Source organism: Alligator mississippiensis, chromosome 8 (assembly GCF_030867095.1).
Source record: "Alligator mississippiensis isolate rAllMis1 chromosome 8, rAllMis1, whole genome shotgun sequence".
In the NCBI taxonomy this organism is placed as follows: Eukaryota; Metazoa; Chordata; order Crocodylia; family Alligatoridae; genus Alligator; species Alligator mississippiensis.
Genome location: NC_081831.1, coordinates 67,304,957 through 67,325,597, shown reverse-complemented (window position 1 = coordinate 67,325,597; position 20,641 = coordinate 67,304,957). Strand labels below are relative to the sequence as shown.

The 20,641-nt window shown below is 42.0% G+C and overlaps 1 protein-coding gene across 1 annotated transcript in view; it reads left to right on the top strand.

The window, feature by feature from the left end:
- PAK3 (p21 (RAC1) activated kinase 3) overlaps positions 1–20,641 on the top strand; it is a 111,315-nt gene that overhangs the window by 58,519 nt on the left and 32,155 nt on the right. Inside the window, exons 3-7 of the mRNA XM_019487819.2 lie at positions 4,395–4,495; positions 9,274–9,427; positions 10,333–10,370; positions 13,537–13,668; positions 16,514–16,676. Of these exons, the coding sequence (XP_019343364.1) occupies positions 4,395–4,495; positions 9,274–9,427; positions 10,333–10,370; positions 13,537–13,668; positions 16,514–16,676 (588 nt within the window). The remainder of the gene's footprint in view (positions 1–4,394; positions 4,496–9,273; positions 9,428–10,332; positions 10,371–13,536; positions 13,669–16,513; positions 16,677–20,641) is intronic.

Genomic DNA, 20,641 nt, shown 5'->3' with positions numbered 1-20,641 from the left:
GAATACAGGCATTATGTATGCAGTCTGTTAAGCAGAGGTCTGCTAGGCACACATGCCAAGTCTCTCCCCGTGAGCCAGAATGCTTGTCTCCAGGCCTGAGTGTCCCGTAAAGGACAAGTTCCGTTTTTAATGGAACATATTATGTAACACCTTATTTCACTTATGGATTTGACTATTCCTTTAAGCTGAACTTGATGACCCTTTAAATCTAATTTTCACTCCAATCACTTGCCAGCGCCGAGATAGGAAAAGCCAATTTTGTTATCTTCGGTAAAAAGTTATGTACACTGAAAAGATATGACATCCTGTTGCTGGCAACATCTATCCTGAAAATTAAAGTACCAGCACCTTCTAGATAAAAAGAAAAAAACACCATGGTATTTCTATTTGATATACTGCTGCTGTCTCTACCAAGTGCCAAATGAAAATAATTTATCAATTAACATTGAGTAGAGAGTGGGATCTTGGACAGAAATGCAGCAGATAATTATTTAAAGAGGATAAATGCAACACTATACAAATAAGATGAGAAAATTCAAATACCGTATACATTTGGGATGAAGAGGAGAGTGTGTTAACTTGTGGGGGGGAGGGGAAATTGATAATTTTTTGGGGGTGCCTATACATGAGGAACAAGGCTGCTTCAACATGCTGTAATTATAGTGCTTCAGAGCAGACTCGATTAATTGAGTCCGCTGAGGTGTGGTGATTACCACACTCCAGCATACTCCAGCACCTTATGGATCAGCATCCCCACACTTAAAAATGGTGGCAGGGGCACTTTAACTAAAGCTTGTTTGAACGAGCTTTAGTTAAAGAGCCCTCACTGCCATTTTTATGCGTGGGGACACTGATACGCGAGATGCTCCAGGCGCTTTCCTTAGAGTGGTTCTTGGAGCTACTCTAATTAAAGCACCTCCCCCACACACACAGTCCTGGAGCATGTGTATAAACGCCCCTCTTTGCCAACTAAATGAGAGCGTAAACAGGCAGTGAGAAGGACAAAGTGGGATCTCCCTCTGAGATAACTTTAGCACAGGTCAGACTGGTTTGCCTGGTTTGTCCATGACCAAAGAGGGGCCCAGTTTGTCTTGCATATTGTATCACTGTAGAGAGTGCCTCTATGCAAAATGTGCTCAGCTTAGAGGAAGGGCTGCGCTAATGCCATTGTTTGACATATCACCTCTGAAGGAAAGGCTGAGTAAAAAGTCACCCACTTCATGTGTAAGTTAGAAGCCTGGCTTGCCTTGGACGAAAATAAAAAAAGAAGCTATTTACAACCCCCCAGTTCATTAAGCTACATGCTGCTCTGTGTCAATAGAACAAAAAACCCATGTGTGGAAATAAGTCACTCCACAAACTATTCTTCCCAGTAATTGTTTTTCTCTGGTTAGTTTGGCTATCATGCTTATGCAGCCAAAGAGTGTGAAGGACAAATGGAGGGAATGAGCAATCACTTTCTGGCCTTTTGCTAGGCTGCGGCTGTTGCACATCTATTCATGTTGTTATTGTATTACAGTAACTTCTAAAGATCCCAGTCGGGGCCCCATTGTAAGAGCCAGTGGGCTCATCTATGTGAGACGCCTAATGACACTGTCCAGTAGCATGTCACAGCACAGACAATGCTAAGATGCTAGTGCACAGTATTATTTGGCAACTATGCAATAGTGTTACTAAAAAGGCATTTGCTGGTGCTACTACGAAGTAACTCTACTTACTGCGCATTTAGTGAGTACTTCATTAAGCAAGCACTAAATTAAATGCTCAGTAACTACTGCGCATTAATGGATGTGCAGACTGTGGTGGGCCAGTAGGGGGTGCTTCAGCGTTGAGCCACCCACCTCACTGCGCCTGACCACCTTCCAGGCTCCGAGTGACTCCCTGGGGGTGCCTCGTGTCTGGCTGACCCCCTTCCTGGAGCCCACCCACAAGCCTGGGGGTAATGCTGCCACCACCCTGAGTCTGGAATGATCGTGGACCTGTGCCCTTTGGGAAACGTACCTTGAGGGTACTTGACCCACTGCAAGAACTTGGGGTGCTTCCCTCAGTCTGAAGCACAAATAGTGGTCTCCCTTAGTCAGCCGAACCAAGAGGACCCCAAGGCATAATCTAGACCCTCTTCTAATAAGTCTCCCACACTAGGTACAAAGGAGAACTTTATTGGTTACAAGGAGTAGGTTGGAATAGGGTACAGGGTAGAGCAAACAGTGGCATGGTAGCCTTTGATTATGCATCTGTATTACTGCAAGCTATATATCTAGTTAGATCTCAGCTAGCTGACTCGTGAGTATCATCCAGAGGCAGGTGGAGATTTCCTCTGGAGGCAAGCAATTAATTGATCATGAGTTTCAAGAGAGAGAGTTTCAGATGGTCCAGCTTCTCTCTGCATTCTCATCATGGCTACTGCTCCTCCTCCTGGGCAGTCCTTCACTGATATAGCCCTTATGACCTCATTTACCTGATCCAGTGAAGGCCAGAAACTTGGCTGCCAGCCAACCAATTTGAAATGCATCACTGGTTGCTGGGTAGACTGGCAGGGTCTTTAGCCCCCTCCCAGTCATGTTGGCAGTGCTTAGAAGAATACGGAGCTTAACTCCTCCACCCAGGTATGTGATGCCAGTCACTAGGCAGAGGGAGCAGGTTTCCCCGCTCCCTCAGGAATGTATCCAGCTCTGGTTACATCTCAGGGTTACCTGAAGCTGATAGGGCAGAGGTGCCTGCCCTTTGCAGTGACTATGGTAACCAAATTGTCAGATAGCAAAGACAGAGATGGTATTCTGCCACACAGATGTTCCCACTTTTTAGGCTTCTAGTGTGCATCTCTGGGGCGTATCGAGATATGCAGGCATGTGCTGTTTGTAGCGCCACAAACCGCATGCGTTGCACATTAAACTGTGCGTGGCACTGCTGACTTGCAGTGCAGGGGCAAAATTTGCTACTGAGATTTCCTGGTAGCAAAAAAAACAAAAACCCAGAAAAAAAAGTAGCACAAAGCAAGCAAAAATTGCATGCACCAGGACAAACACAGAAATGGGGAAGCTGGCAGCCCAGGGCTACCCTAACAGAATTCATTGCATGGGCACAAAGATTTCACCATGGCACCTAAAATTCAGTATGTCAATGGAGATGCTTCTAGTTTTACAGAGAGCTGAGGTTGTCATTCATAATGTATCAAATACATTTGACAAATATGAAAAATAAGTGCACCTGACATCCTTGAATTTGGTCACCAGCTAGAGGCAAAAACTTTTGTTCGCTGTGCAGTAAATAAAACTGGACTTATTTACGAGGTGGTCACTCAGTTCTTCAATGGAGAGAAGCTCTGGGAAATGGGTAGCCATAAGAGTTGATACTTTTTGAAGGGCTGTAACATGAGGGAATGCTGAGGCACTTCAAACCTTATTGATTTTCACAGGAGACACCAAAATATCTAGGGCAGAGGTAGGCAACCCCTGGCACAGGTGCCAGAGTATGGTACACAAAGGCATTTTGCTTGGCACGTGAACATCTGGGTGGACGGCAGGAAAGGAGCTGGGGATGTAGTGCCTCAATCAGACCTCTCGCGGCTCCCCCATGGTCTGCCCCGGCACACCAACATCTTAGAAGTCGAAATTGTGAGTGTTTTTGTCACTCTGGCCAGAAACGTTGTCAGCCCCTGCTTTAGGGGCTGATTTCAAGGTTTAAAAAAAGAAATTGGTCAACTGGAATTAGCAAGTGAATATGAAAGTTTGATATGAAGGAGAAATGATGGTGCAAATAACACTGCATTTATCTGACAACTTTACCTATATGCAGATAGCCTAAGAAGGCTTTTACATTTGTTTAACATAGCTGGGCTTTTGATAGCTGTAACCTGGATCAGATGAAGAAAATCAAATATAAACCTTGTGAGTAGGGCCCTACCGAATTCAGGTGGAAGTGGGATCCACTGCAGCTCCTTTAATCTTGCAGGTTCCCCCGTATGCCCCTTTGCCGCTAATTGGTTGAGGGGCCCTGCTTGCGGCTCGCTCCTGATTGGCAGGGAAGCGAAAACCATGGTTTTAAACATGCCACTGTTTTTGCCTCCCTGCCAGTCAGGAGCGAGCAGGAAGCAGGGCCCCTCCACCAATCAGCAGTGGGTGGATAATGGGGGAACCTGCAAGATTAAGGGAGCAGCAGCACAGCCCATTTCTGCTGTGAATATGGTAGGGCCCCATTCATGAGCCACCCCTAAATGGGGCATAGCCTTAGAGGGGCACTCAACGAACCTGGGCATGTTTTGCCAATGAAATTCCCTTGGAATGAATGTGCATCCCAGCTCTAAAACAAATGGCTGCCTTGACTAACCCTGGTTGTAAAAACTTTTGATGAAAAACTATGCAGAGAATAAGCGCATGTTAACATTTTGCCTCTAGCCAATAAGAAGAAAGAGAAAGAGCGTCCTGAGATCTCTCTTCCTTCAGACTTTGAACATACGATTCATGTGGGGTTTGATGCCGTCACTGGAGAATTCACTGTAAGTAGCCTCTGTATTGCACCTTTGGTCAGTTTTCTGATTGGCAGTGAAATAGTCTTTTATAGTCAGAACATCAGAGAACAGCAGTCAGCCTAAGGGGGTGGGGGGCAGGTATCCGGGAGGAACAGAACCAGCTTCCTGCTTGTTGGATTGAAATATTTTGAGTATTTTACCTCTTGATTCAAACAAATCTTTTTTCTTCAAAATATTACCGGTAGAGTGCCTGTGGAATATAAAAACTAGGGAAAAAAAACCAGAGGCATGCTTGGTTAAGTTTTGTAGGGTGCTTCAGGGACAGATTATTCACTGTCTTTAGAAAGACACTAAGAAAAACACACAGACGCACACACAGACACACACACACACACAGAGTCAGGTAATCGGGCAAGTTTTTAGCTTGAATGTGATAGTAAAGTAACAGCACCTTTTGCTTCTAATATTAATCACAAAATGCATGCAGTGTGCAAGTAATGGGAAACATTAGTCTGATACAAAACTCCTTGAAGTCAGTGGGAGATTTCAATAGGTTTGGGGTCCGGCCCCTAGTGAGGTGTTGGAATCAGTAGGCCTTGTAAAATGACAGCAAACTTGCTTCAACTTTTCCCAGCCTTGCTATAATAATTATTGCAGTTAGATGGAAAATAAGTAACTTTCCATATCTTCTGTCATCTGTGAGCTGATTGGAAGATTGTGCGATTACAACTTACTGAATAGTGGAGAGTATTGCTATTGATTAGCTCTAAAAATGAAATGCACAGGATGGGACAAATCATTTTGTGGATTGCTGGCCAAGGGGCCGGTACCTTCCTGAATCTGGGTGCCAAGTGCAATGCTGTGATTTCTGCTTAGGTTGCTACTTCTGTCCCTTTATTACATTTCAACCATTTGAAACCCTCCTGCACCCTTCATAAATAAAGATCAGCTAGCAATAAAAAAGCTGGTTGATGGCAACACCTCTTTGTAAAGGAACTAACATTGAAATGCTCTTAGTAATTTGGAAATATTTTTATATTTAGAATATATTTATATTGGATTTTAAAGAACAGATACAACTTAAAGTCTATTTATTTCTGGACCAGATTCTGAGACCTTTACTGAGACAGATTTTTGCTTAACTTCAGTGGGAATATTCCCCAAGTATAGCCCAAGAAGAAACTCAGTTTAGATCTCAAGCATTAGTCTTTAAAAAAATTACAACAAAATATCCATTTCAGAATGTTTTTACTGTATTTTCTCTACATTGTATTGTCAGTCTCTTTCTCCTCCTTTCACTGTGGTTACTTCATAGATATCTTTAATTTTGTCTGGTGAATAGTTTGCTGCCATTCTTTTTCTTCCTTTTGTGTTTAAATTTTCCATGTCTTTACCTCTCCTTTCTTTATGTTTTCTTTCCTTTTCTTTTGCGTTCTCTCTTCACTTCTCTGATACCTCCTTTTTCAATGTTTTTTCATTGACTTCTGTTTTTTTCCTTTCTCTGTTTTCTTCCTCTCCTGTTCAGTTTTCTGTTTCTTATCTGCATTCCCTTTCTTTGTTCCCTCTGTCTTCTGCCTGGAAGAAAAGTGAAATGGATCACAGTAGTATCCCCTGGTACACCAGTAGGAAGAAAACCAGGTGCATGCTTGGTTAAGTTTTGTAGCATTAGTTTTGTCAGCTGGACCAAAAAAAGAGGGGACCCAAAAAGAAATTCTCAGTGGTGAGGCAGTTTGCTGGCTCTTTAGAGATCACTCTTTGGATCAATTTTAATACTGCTGTCACCATAAACTGGATCAACATAGGACTGCAGCATCAGATGGTTTTACTTTCCATATCTAATGCCATCAGCAAAACATTAGCACAGGTCTTGGCTTCTCAGAGGAAGCGTTGCTTGTTCTGAACTAACGGTGAACAGTTCCACTTCTGTTCAAGTGATTTCTCTTTTAATATCTCAGAGTAGTGGGCACTGATTTGCTGCTGTTGTATGGCCACACTCTGTTATACAATCATTTCCCCAAGAATACATGCTTACTTCTGTAGCATGAAAGTGCAGATTGGTATTCAGGAAAGTGCTACCATGAAGAGATGGTGGCAACATCTGGATCTACCCAAGGAAAGACTAGTGATTGTAAGGCTTGTTGGCATAGGGCTTAATTTTGCAGTCTTTTGTGGAGCAAAATATATTCATTCAGGTCAATCTGAAAGTTTGCTCCAATAGAGAACATAGTTTTGTCTCTCAGCTACCTGTGACCACAAGACATAAAGTACCGTGTTACATTTGATTTCCCTGATTTGTCCCAACCTGGACACACATCCTGTGTCAGCCAAATAGCCTCCTGGTAAGTAAATTTGGTGGAGGGGACTGCCACTAAACACACAACTTTTTAAAAAAAAATCCCCGCTGTCTAGTTTTCACACTGTCTGTCTCTTTCAAAAGTTTGGAAGTGCCATGGGATGTGCAAGAAATGTGCAAATATTCTTTAATTTCAAACTATTACAGTGGTTGTTATGCCAACTGTGTCTGCTCTCCTGGTTATGTGCAATTTTCTAACACCTAGTGTTAATCATCCTTCGGGCTGTATTAGCTGATTGCTGTTAGCTGCGTTTAGAATCGGAATTGGGAACACCTGCATGGGCTTCTGAGTTTTGGCTTTAAAGCTTTAGCATCAAGCTGTGTTTAGTACTCATAAATGCACATTAAATCTTCATTTTGCTGTGCTTGGAACAACCATGATCCCTAAGAATTAGGGCATCAAGCACCAGATGAAATTGGTTGGCAACTGTTGGATGGAGGCATGCTTCTGTAGTATAGTTTTATTTCAAAGCTGCTGCTGCACTTTTTTGAGGGAAGGGAGATATGGGGTGCTTTCTTATTGAAGGGAATTTCATAAAGCATGCCTCTTCATGAAACAGTTTCCTGACATCTAATCTAGGATAAAGTATGGGTCACATACCAATCTTTTAAAGTTTCCCAAGCAAGAGTGCGGCCAACTGGAGAAAGTCATGGCTTTAGATCCAAAGAAGTTGCGCATTAGTCATTTAAGACTATCTTTTTCTAGAGTAGACCAGGATTTTCACTCTAGCACATATATGTTACTTGGATTACAGCAATATATGATCTCCTAACTTGAAATCTGGATTTGACCACTCCTTTCTCAGTTGCATTTTATTCATCTGTGCAGTGGCCAACTGTGGACTCAGGGCTGGAGAAGTAATAGAAAAAATTGCAGGGAGCCATTGAAAATTGCTTACCTGATTATAGAAAAACAAAATAAAAACATTTTTTTATGGGACACTAATTTTTCCAGTTACTTGCCATTAATCCTCAGTAATACATTTTTACAAGGGAGAGAAAAACTGGTTAAAAAAATAAGAAAAGAAAAAAAGGGAATGATGCTTCCAAACTTTGGAACAAACGTGGTTTTTCTGTTTTCCTAAATCTGTCTTCCTGTAGCCTGTCCACCACCTAATCTATTTGGTACCTACCTCATAACTCTCCCATTTTAGATGGGGTTTTTCCCCATTTCGGCCCATCGGTTTCACCTCCTTACCACCTTCTAAGTTGTCCCACATTCTGTTTTAACTTTCTTTTCTTTCTTTATTTACGTCCATTACAGCCAGATCTCTATGGCTCACAGATGTGCACAGGGAAGCTCCCAGAGGTGCGTCACAGGCCCAAAAGAAGCTTGCATCAAAGTGCTTCTTTGAGATGTCATAGCACTGCAGCAGCAGGTTCATGTGTGTGCAGTAGATTTGTTGCTTGGCTTATCCCACTTTTTGTCATTAATCCCAAACTCTGGAGGCCCATATCACACATTGTTTTGCCGAGAGCTTCTTAGGAAGACGCCATGTAAAATGTCTAGATTGGGGTGGTACCAAGGGTATGCTTAAATGCACTTCAGGTGTAGTCCTCTAATTCAGTAAGTCCTCCAATTCGCTGGTAGATGTTGGCTGTGCAGTAAAAGGGGAAAATCGTAGGTTCTGAAATTTAGGAAATTATACTGGATGTTTAAAACAAATTCTCTGAAATCAAATTTCGATGCAAATCTGTGGCTTTCAGTGATTGGACCAATTCTCCAGTGCCACCGTCGCTTGTAAGATGATTGAAAAGTCGTGCAAGGCTTTGGCAGTTCTAGCCTATTTTTTGAGTCCCTACCTCCTAGAAGTGTTAATAGCAAAAATAGAAAGCTTTAGGGGCTCAAAAAAGAGACTTCCTTAGCACCAGCTGTGTTACAACTCAGTGTTACAATTTTGACCACTACTTGCAAATGGCCAGCCCTCTCCTCCAAACTAGAAACCATGCCCCCTGATGTAATATTGTGACGTATCAGGGATGAGGTTCATCTTTGAATCAGAACATCAATTATGATTCCATGAATGTATTTTTTCCATTATTAAGCATTGCAAATCCAGTGTAAAGCTCCTAAAATACACTGTGTTGTCCACAAACCTAGAGTAGTTTTGTTATGTCTGCACCAAATCACCAGGAAAACAAGCTAAGCCTTAAATCATTATTCCATGGAAGAGCAGGGTTGATTTAAAGATGAGTTTCATGCACTTTTTTTCCTGTCACAGTCATAACTTTCTTTTTCTTTTTTAAAGTTGGATCCTGGTTTTAGCTCTATATTTTGATAGAGAAGAGAATGATTGCATCTACAGTATATGTTTCTAATTTTTAAATGTAAAGCGTCAATCAAAGTTTCTGAAAGTAATCTTACAGGTAGCATGGATTCTTGGTAAGGAACTATACCAACTGTGGCTACTGAGTATTTTAAATCAATGTTCTTCCCACTTGGCATCCACAGGGAATCCCAGAGCAGTGGGCCAGGCTACTACAGACCTCCAACATAACCAAACTAGAGCAGAAGAAGAATCCACAAGCTGTTCTAGATGTCCTCAAATTTTATGATTCCAAAGAGACAGTTAACAACCAGAAATATATGAGCTTTACTTCAGGAGGTGAGTCAAAATTGTGCTGTGCAAAGAAACCCCCTGAGAGTCAGGCCCAAACAAGTAAATGTGGAATGTCCTTGAAGTGAAACTGGAGGGACCTGAATGCCATTCTGATCACAAGGAAAGATCAAAAGCCCTTGAATTAAATGCTACATTTTCCCCAGAGATGTAGTTGCAAACAAGGAAGATTAATTGGAAATGCTACTTGTTTTTGCTAGCTTTTTTTTCCAGAACTAAATATGGGCATTGAGTGACTGAAGAGAAAAGCCACCAATGCTTTCTTTCTGAAGCCTCAAGTACTGGTGGTCAAACATTTTGTCTACATTTATCTTGCTTCCTCCATACAGGTGGTTCCTCATTGTGTCCTTATCACCTCGCAGCCCCTAGGTCATGAGGCAAGATGAATCAGTGTAGTCTGTTTTTGGATTAAGTGGTGGAACACAAGAGCAGCAGGTTATGGAGTAATGTTGTTGGATGTATCTTTCAATTTAAAGAAAATAGTTTAGTAATTATCAAAAGTGTCTGACTACTGAGCTGCCGAAGAGATAAGTGTTGTGTATGAATATGTGAATTGCATTTACAGAATCACAGAAGTTTAGGTTGGAAGGGACCTCGTGAGATCATCGGGTCCTGCCCCCCTGCTCTGGGCAGGAAAGATTTAATCCAGAATTTTGGGTCATGTGCTATCTTATAAGGAGCTTGACCCTGAAAGATGGGAGAAAGAAAGGTACCTCTGAGGTAGCCTTTGTAGCGTCTTCATTCTGGGGAGTTCATTTTTATTAAGTAGCCGTTTCTACCGAAGTGGGGTTGTGAATGAAACCTGATGTTGTTTGGAATGCGCGTGTCCCGGATTCCTCCGAACAAGCGTTGTGATGACAAGCGTCTGGTTAATTTCCCCTTGCACCTTTCAGATAAGAGCGCCCATGGATACATAGCAGCCCATCCTTCGGTGAGTGTAAAAATAACAGTATATTTTCATTTACAGTGTTCGGGTGAATGGCGGCGGAATAAGCCGTATCTGGTATTAAGAAAGTCAGGCTCCACTCCTGAGAGAAGTCATGTGTGTCTTTGCAACAGCAGTATTGAAACACCATTGGGTATTCTTAATTTTCTGTCACTACCTTTTAAACAGATGACAGTCTGAGTTTGTTGACAGAGAATTGCTTATGATTCCCAGCCTTTTGTGGATTGTATAATTCAATACAAAGAACATTACAGGCAAACTAACACATTTTAATGAAATTTTTCTAACTTTGTAAAAGGCATCTTGAATAAATGTTGAACTTTGTTCTTTCTTTGATTCGTTTGGTTATAAGACTGCATATAAATGAAGCTATAATTGATGTGCAACTCACTGGAACCATTTATAAGAATGTTTTAAATAATGTTCCATTATAATTAATGCTGAATTACAATGGAAATCCCAAAGATGTACTTACGACATCCACATTAATATTGACCAAATTTATCAGTGTTAATGTTAGTACATTAAATACTGAATGATTGAATAGGGAGTTAGCCTTTATTTTGAAGTGTTAAGTACTTAATTTTATGTTCTTGATTGCACAGTAGAGACTGTCTATAATAAATATTCACAAGGAAGTTTTCAAGTTGGGGCTACTTTCATTATAAAATATATTTCTACAAGAAAACCTCAAATACGCAGGTATATTAGTGGTATAGTTTTCCAGTGAGGTACGTGCAATCATTATAGATCCATTGAGAACTGTTGATGTACTAGCCAATTGCCTGTCAGGAGTGACCCGGAGGTGGGGAGGGAGCATGTGGGTATGGAGCCCGCAGTGGCAGGGGGAAGGGAGGAGTGGGCTTGGGCCTAGTGCATGGGAGGACCAGGCCTAAGGGTGGGGAGAAGCCAGCCCACCATGGTGTGGGGAGCAGCGGGCCCAGGCTGACCCAGCAGGGGAACGGAAGTAGCAGACTCAGACCCGACAGAGGGGAGGAGGGGGAGGAGTGGGTCCAGGCTGAGAGGAGAGGGGAGGCCCAAGCCCGAGCCAGGGGGAAAGGCAGCCCTCTGTGGCAGGAGATAAGGAGTGAGGGAGTGTGTGTGTGTGTGTGTGGGGGGGGGGGGTGAGGACAGCTTTGGTAGCCTAGCCCCCACCCTCTGCTCCATCCTTGTCACCTGCAGGCAGCAGGGCAGAGGGGGCGAGGCCAGCGCTGCCAGCCTCGTCCCCCCGTTCCATGCAGGGCAGGGCGGGCGAGGCCACCAGAGATGGCCTCGACCCCCTCTCCCCCCTTCTGTCCCTGTGTCCCCACCATCATGGTGGCGCTCCACCGGCTGCCAGCTCCTGTTGGGATGCTTGTTCGCACTCTGATTGGCTGTTTGTCAGCCAGTCAGAGGGTGAATAAAATGTTACGGACAGACAGACAGACAGACTTCGTTTTTTATAATATTAGAATGATTCCTACAGGATGCAGCTGGTAGCAGGATTATCAAAACACATGGCCATACAAGAGAGTAACCTATTCAAAGGAATCCTGCCCTAGAAGGGAGGTGGGAGGACTAGACTAGTACAAAACACTTTGGGATCTTACCAGTTGAATTCTACCTAGTAATGTAAGTCTGGTATTTAGATAGTCAGTATATTATATGTACTATAGCTGCACAATTCTAGTGCTATCACATTGACCCTGGAAAAGTGAAATATAAGTATGAACTCTTATGGCATCACAAAACATACTATACTATATTATATTGTGTGGTTTTTTTTCAAAAGTTTCTGTTTTGAATCCCAGTGCAGTACTAGTAAATAGGAAACTGTTCAGATTTGGATGATGATGTTTTAAGTAGCAAGTGCAGCTTTGCCACAGTATTTGGATTTCCAGTCTGTAATTCTGAAATCCTGGTGTCTTTGTAACTTTTGCTACAGGTCCCTTTTAACTGTTGTATGATAGAATTGCTCTTTGTAGGGAGAGAAATCTGTCTGTCCATCTATATATACGTGTGTGTGTGTATATATATATATGTGTGTGTGTGTGTGTGTGTGTTTAAAAACAAAAGTTTGAAGGCAGTAGGAGGAATGAGATATTAAGCTATGTTGCAAAATACAGAAATTTACATTGAATGATCCAAATACTATCTTCTGGCCCTTCTGTTTCTGTTACTATATACTGTGTCCAGTGGCCATCTTAGATATAATGCATAAAATGATTATTCAGGCTAGATACTTTTATGTAGCTTGAGCACCTGCCTTGCTAATGACAGAACATACTCTGAGTTCCTTCTCTCTTAAAACCTCTGTAAAATATTTAGTAAAGATAAATTTTACCACTCCACTCCTTCACTAGCAAATTCTGGCTAGTGTGATTATCACCTCCCCATTCATGGTGGCTGGACTTAAAGGAACAGCATCCCCATTAACTTGATGATATTGTTAAACTAATCACCTGGCAAATTGAAACAGCAATAAAATAATGTTATTAGATGAAGTCGATGATGACAATGAAAAGGAACTGCTAAACAGGAAAACATGACATTGAAAAAATTAGTAATAGTAATTCTCCCAAGGGTAAAATAATGGGGAAAAAAAGAATGCATTTCTCAGTAATACACAATTCCCTGGTAGACTTTAAGGAAGGAGCCTTTGAGCTTTCAAGTGCATTAATTAGCCCAACAGGTAGACCTGTTAGCTTAATTAACTGCTACCATTTCTTGGAACACAATGCCAAAGCAATTAACCGTCAACTAGAGGTGACTTCTAACTCCAGCATACATTCAAGTACTGTTCTTTGTGAAATTAATCTTTCACTAAAGGTGTAGGTGAGTGATTTATATGCTTTTATTTAATTTATTGCCCTAGTAATGCAGCCCTGGATACAGTTCAGTAGTCCAAATGTAGCAGTTTACTAAGGCAGACCATCAATAAATAAAAGGCAAAAACTAAAAACTCCAAGATGAATTAGCAGTACATGCATTTATAAAACAAAGGTACTATGCTTTAGATAACTAACTAAGGTTTCTACAAATGCATGTATGTACGAAACACTTAATTCTGTCAGGGTAAGATTTACACTATAAGGTAGTACCAAGCCTTCCGTATTCTGTCTTTGAACCAATAAAATGAACAGTCATTTATGCTACTGTTCTTTTTCCACAGAGCACAAAAACTGCATCAGAACCTCCATTAGCCCCTCCAGTTTCAGAAGAAGAAGATGAAGAAGATGAAGAGGAGGAAGATGATAATGAGCCTCCACCTGTTATTGCACCACGACCTGAGCATACAAAATCAGTAAGTCCCTAGCAGCTTTGACGATATGCCACATGGTGTAACTCAGAGATAACACCGTTTGTAATAGGAACATGCGCAGAATCCCTTGGATGAAGACGCAAGGGTTAGTATCCCAAAGAGGACTCTTACTTCACATGAGCCTGCAGAAAATGGGAATTTCCCTCTGAAGCTTATCACTTAAACCTGATATTTTTCCTGTTAAACCAGTAGTTACTGTACATTAATGTGCAATCAAATGTGCATGTTTTGAGGTTCTCTTTCTCCATAAAGAATTTAAATTAGCCACTTACTTTAAAAATATGTTTCAATATATATACATCTCATATGTATGCATGCATATATATATTATGTTAACATATATGATAGCCCAAAGCTCAAGTTACAGTCCATCGAGCACATACTAGTGGGCAGTGGAAAGAAGGCTTAGACAGCACTTTCTTTCCACTTTGCTTCCAGCAGAAATTAAAAGAGAAAGCATGAGAGAGAACAGATGTAATGAGACAGAGAACTAAAGGGAGAGAGGAAATGGTGTGATTCCTTCTTCTAACAAGACAAAATGAGCGATTAAAAATACGGGTTTTCCTCATACTGGCTTCCGATGCAAGCAGTTGCTGTATTTGATGCAGGATGGTAGACAATTATGACAGGGAGTAGAAGGTGATATGATGACAAATCAAAGAAAAGAGGCTCATAGGATAAGATAACGTGTCTGTTAAGATATGGTCCCCATTATGACAGTAATAAAGGTAGCATTGGAAGTGGTCATGGCAAAATGAACTGCTGCAGATAATGAAAATACAAACCACCCAGAAAATATAAACCAGCCCTATCCAGTGCTGCCACACCAGCCCGTTTCTTGTGGTTGGGTTAGGCAGATGTTAGCTTTGCTGTTGTCGTGGCACTGGATCCTGGTGCATTGCTCCTACCAGGCATTTATGGAACTGTTTGCTGCAAGCTTAAAATCTGTAAGATTTCATATTCTTACTACAGAGTCTTCCATCACAGATTGGATAGATCTGTAGTTCAGGCAGGATTATGATTTAATGCAAGGGTGGGCAGATCTGGCCAGCAGCTGGACTACATTTCCCAGCAGCCCTTGCCTGCATCACTGCATCTGGTTTCTGTGGAGACCCCAGCAGAAGCGGGGCCATGAAAGCATGGGGGCAGTGCATGCAGCTGGCGGGGAGCTGCTCTGGGGCTTGGGCTGGGATCTTATGGTGATGACTGCATAGTCTGGAGCCAGGGCAGCGCTGCAGTCCGCTGCTTGCGCTCCACTTTGCCCACCCCCGATCTAATGGGTCATTACATCATTCTACAGGTTCTAAGACCCAATATAATAGACTAGCTTCTTTAAAACGCTTGGTTTTTGTGGATGAGACCAAAATGGCTCCAAATCAAAATATTCATGTCTGCATGTCTTTTACTTTTTTTAATGGCTTTCTTCCCCTGAAGAAGAGCAAAAGGCTCTTTTGAGTAGTATTAACTATCTTGGTAGTACAACTTATTCCCATTCACAAGGAACAAGGATCTAGGATTAGATGCTGGCAGATTCAACCAAATCATGAATTCCTTCTTTGATTTTTTTTTTTTTTTTTTTTTTTTTTTTAGCTTAGGTAAATAGACTTTGAATCTGGAAGATTTTTGCTTGGATAAAGATTTTAGAGTTTAGCCAGAAATAATTTATACAAGACCTAGATTAAATTTAGAGTACTGCTGGGTACTTCCCTGAAGGACCGTGTTTAGTTCCTAATCTCAACTACCTAAAGCTGGAAGTACTACCGAGGCAGTACATTGAACCCACAGGATGCGGGGATTGGCATACTTGATAGTGATTTCTTGGGCCAATTTAAATGACTGTCATAGTCAGACAAGACTGTATTAAAATACCAGCTGCACACCCTGTGTATTATTTAGAGATCCATCTCCTGATTTAACTGGTTAAAAACAAAGGATGTCTATACACGTGCTGTGGGATGGGGGGAGGATGGCGCTCTCATTAAAACGCCTGCAGCATCTCATGTATTCAGTGTCCTACATCTCAAAATAGCTGCAAGGGCACTTTAACTAAAGTTCGTTTGACGAGCTTTAGTTGAAGTATCCCTACTACCAGTTTGAGATGTGAGATGCTGAATGCACAAGACCATTCAGCGTGCTGGAGCCTTTTGATTAGAAAGCTCCAGCAGGCTCGATTAATCCAGTCTGCTCCGACATGTTCTAATCAGAGCACGTCGGTACACAAGTAGAAGTGCTCAAAGGTTTTCACCACTTGTTATTCCACAGTGTTTTCTCTGGAGCCATCACAGCTTCTGGGAGGTGAGAAGGAATCTCTCCTGCCTTATGCATCATCAGTTGAATTTTTAACTAAGTTCCAAATGGAAAATTCTTTTGTTGCAGATGTTGACCTCTGAGCCAGGAAGAGCCAGGCTTGATTCTCTGTACTTAGGCTGCTTGTGTAAATTGAGCATTTTTGCTCCTGAATTACTTAGTCACAATGAATGCAGAGCCCTACTTGTCAATTTTAGAGTCTGCCTTGAGGGCCTAACCAGACTGTAAGAAGGTCTGTGTCCTCTGTGCTTGAAATACAGAATAGCAAGCAGCACACAGAACCTGAAACAGGAAAATGCCCATAAACAGGAATAAAACTGACTTAACTTTCCTTATCCAGGTTTTGTGAAACACACAATCAAACCTAAACACCTTAATATAATATGTGATTGATGAAATAAGGAAAGGAATATGATTTGGGTTGTTTTTGCAGATTTGTAAGATAACAAAAACCCTTAGCGCATGATCCCTGGTGTCTCCCTACCTGCCTTTCTGACTGAAAAATCATTTTCTGCCTCAGATCTACACGCGCTCTGTAATCGAACCTGTTGCTGCACCAGCACCAGCTAAAGAAGCTACCACCCCCCAGCCTGAGAACTCGAACACAAACACGTTGTACAGGAACACAGACCGGCAAAGAAAAAAATCTAAGATGACAGATGAGGAGATCCTAGAGAAATTGAGTAAGTGTCCTGGCCTGACTTCTGGCTTGACAAGGTAGCCTGCTGCATCTGTCACCTGCAGTGCATTTGTTGAAGGATTGTCTCTAGTTTATTGTCACTAAGACACTTTCATATTATGTACTTGTGATTATTGGAGGGTAAAAAGGGATGCTGAAAATTCCTGCTCAAGGGGTGACTATATTTGAAATGCCGGTGACCCCTTATGTATCAGACGGAGAGGACATATCTGAATAAGTTGAAAGCTATGGTCTTTTAAACCCCTGTGCACTGAGTTACAGGTGGCTACAGATCTCAGCTGAGGAGCATGTACTACACTTCTTCTGTAGTCACCGCATGTGCTGCTGGGCAGCATGCTCTGCTCAAGGTATATCGTTCCCAGCTTGCTGTGGCATTATGCCATCAGTTACTGCTGCTTGCACAATGCACTCCTCCTTCTCCTCCTCCCATCCCACTGCAAATAAATTCAGCAAAGAAGAGGTAACCTGGGTCTTACCTCCAGTTAACAGCTCAAGTTCAACCCCAGGTTCAACACCAGGTTTGAATTTGAGCCGGTAACTGCATTGAAATCCACCTTACCTCATCCTCCCTGCTTCTTGAGTGGTAGAAAGAGGAGATAATTATGACTTTATCTTCATTACCACACTGCACTCTGTGGTGTTATATATATCAGAGATTAATTTGGCCTTGTAAGTAATAGCATCCCTGTAAGGCATCCACTACTGGACTGCAGCCACCTCTTGCATGGAATGCCACAGCTGTTCATAGTCAACAGTAGTATTAATGTGCCCAGCAGTTTAATGCAAGAACTACAGCTCACATCCACAAAAGGATTTAAATGCCTAATGTGGGATTTAGGAGGGATTTGGGTGCCTAAATCCAAAATTACAATCCTAAAAAACCCTTGCTCACATCTAACCAAAAACAGAGACATGATTCTGGTTTTGACCTTAAAATTTCCCAGGCATCTAAAGTTCTGCTTTTGCACATGCCAGGGGTCCTCACAGAGCTGGTTAGTGCCTACTTCAGGCCTAAGCCTGACTGGGACATGGAAAGTAGATGTTCCTCATCCTGTCTCCTGTAAGAGTGACATTCTCACATCACTCCTGGTAGGTCAGGCTCCACACACACAATGCAGAGGTGGCTCCTGCTTTCCTTCAGAAAAGATAGTGAGGTAGTGGTGGGGGGGGTTCTACTCTTTTAAGGAATAGTGCAGTGGTCAGATCACTTGCCCAGAAGAGATCCAGGTTCTGTTCCTCAAGACATTAAAATCCACACATCCTACCTCCCAGTGGTGGGCCCTAAGCAGCAGACCATTCCTAGACAGAACAACTTCCTCCTTCCTTAGTTGATTTTTCCTTGCAGGAAAGAGATACCAATTTTCATTGCACCAACAAGAAGGGAGCAAGCAGAAGCATGACTCTAGCTTCTTGATTAGGACTCTTTTAAGGGTCTCCAGGCATTCAAGGACTGTTTGATCTTTTTACACAAATCAACCATGGGATAAAATGCATAAGGTCTTGACCCCCATGTTCAACATGTCCTAATGACTCACTCTGCAGCATACCTCTCAGAGTGCTGCCTATTTTGCATCTCCCTTCTGTGGTTCCTAACTCTCTCCAAGCAAAGTAGAAAGAGCCTGGGACCCTAACTCAGGTTTCTGGATTCCAGACAGGACAGGACCTGTTAAGCTTATGGCATTTAATTTGTAGGCGCCTAAATCCTCCCTTAGTAACTTATTCAGCTGAAATTTCAGAAGGAATGATAAGTAAGCAGAGCAGTTACTTGAATTTAGACCTTTGTTTTATGTCTTCTTTGAAAGATGGAGCCCTCTGGTAGTAGAATGGTCCTTACCAATTCCTTTGTTTCATTAATGCTGTGAAACAAGAACAAAGCTTCAGATAACCACTATCACTCCCTGTGGTATCCAGGGGCATTTTTACACATGCAAGCACTGCGTGTCTTGCAGTTGTATAAGCGGTGAAATGCACGTCCGTGCTGAGAAAATGGCAGCAGCGTGATTTGGAACTAAAATACATAGCGGATGCTTTAGTTCAAAAGCGCGCTGCCGCCATTTTCTGTGCTCTGACATGCATTTTGCTGCTTATACAGCTGCATGCGTCAGAGTGCAGTGCATGTCAGTTAGCATGCAGAGCAGACACAATTAATAGAGGCTGCTCCGAAGTGGTGGACCTGTGGTGCGTCACAGAACGAAAAGGTACGTGTATAAATGCTCTAGGTATTCCTTGGATCCCTTCCAGCTCCGCAGGAACTCCATCTGTTTCCACTCAGCTTGCAGATTCTGGTGGAATCTCAACAAAACAGGGTGCTATAGTTACCATTTAATTTCCAGTTCTAAAGAGTTTTAACCATTTTGATTTCCTCCAGCCTTCAGGAGGTCTTGTCTTGAGTATTCTGGGAGATTTTGTCACTGTTGTTTTTTAAATACTGAGTAGTTGTTAGTTTGTTTTTTTTTTAAGATGCCCCATTCTTGAAGGACAAGAGAAGTGTTTAAGGGTGCCTGGGTTGGATTGGGTGCCCAGATATTATGGATGGAGACATGTTATTAAATCAAGTTAGATAAAAGTGGAAGGATCTTACAAAATAATAACAAACGTGCCCTTCATGGGAGTCTTCTGGAGCTTAGTTTTACTTTTGAGCTCTACTGATGGTAAAAGTGTCCAAAAAAAGAAGAGAGAGAGAGTGAGCAGGTCTCAATGATCTGGATAATTAGATGCTGATTAAAATGGCACCTCTGCAAACCTCTCTCTGAAGCTGACTATCAATACGTACAATGTGCACAGTGCGTACTCCATATAAGACTGTCATGGTTAATTCCCAACTAGATAAACCGATAATGATTCTAGCTGTGCGCTGCCCAAAAACCGTGAATTGGTTGTGGTCCAGATATATCAAACCCTGATGAGCCTACAGTGAAATAAGTTTAATCAGGCTCCTAAGCAAAATGTCTGTCACTGCTGTTTTTGTAACAGATGGATTTTCAGGTTCCTAGAATACGCCAATTCAGTCTGTCTTCATCTCTGACTAGTTGTCAGACACTTGCATGAGACAGAGACTGGAGAGGTTTAGGTCTCTCTTAACATTTTATACTTTACATGTAACATTTTGTGGGAAAAATGTGTCTATATAATGAGCAGATGTTTGAGGTAATCTATAATGCAACACCTTATAATTGGTGCTGCATGAATGCATCATCTTTACAGCAGAGAGCACAGTTCTTCACTAACCAAGCAAATATATCCCTCACTCTACTGCGCAAACTTGAGCTAACATCTCTCTTCTTCTTCACTGCAGAGCAGTTGGAAAGCGATGTGACTCCTAAAGCTAAAGCCTTAAAAGTGGGATTTCAAGCCCTGCTGTAGATTTTTCCTGCGGCAATTACATGCCTTTTACAGGTTGATAGGACTGTTAAGCCACGTATCTCAAAGAAATGATGGGATAACCAGATGACCAGTTCATTGGCGTTAGCTTCAGAGACAATGGAAATAATGGCTGATTTGTGACAAGCTATATTATCATCTCTGAGTTTCAACTCATAATAAGAGGCAGGATGGCCTCCTGAGCTGAGGCTAAATAGATGAGGCATGCTTTTTGCATGAGATCTGCTGGCACGCTGCAGGCATCACGTAGCCATACCTGCAGCCATGGATTATTCAAGACATACAGCTGTAATTGCTCATGTAATTCAGATTAACGTGGTGTCCTTGGTTTGCTTCCATTTGTTTCTTTGAAGTATTACCACTGGTTCTCCTTTCTCTTGCTTAAGAATGTGGTATTCATTTGAGCAAGGCCTCTGCAGGTCTCCCACCAGCAAGTGTTTGAGGTAGAGATTGAAAATCCTGTTACGTTTTGAATAAGTTGTCTGAAAACTGGAGCACTGTACTCTTTTCTGTAACTATAGGCAAAGTATTCATAAGCATATATACTTTGTTTTTGACCCCCATGAC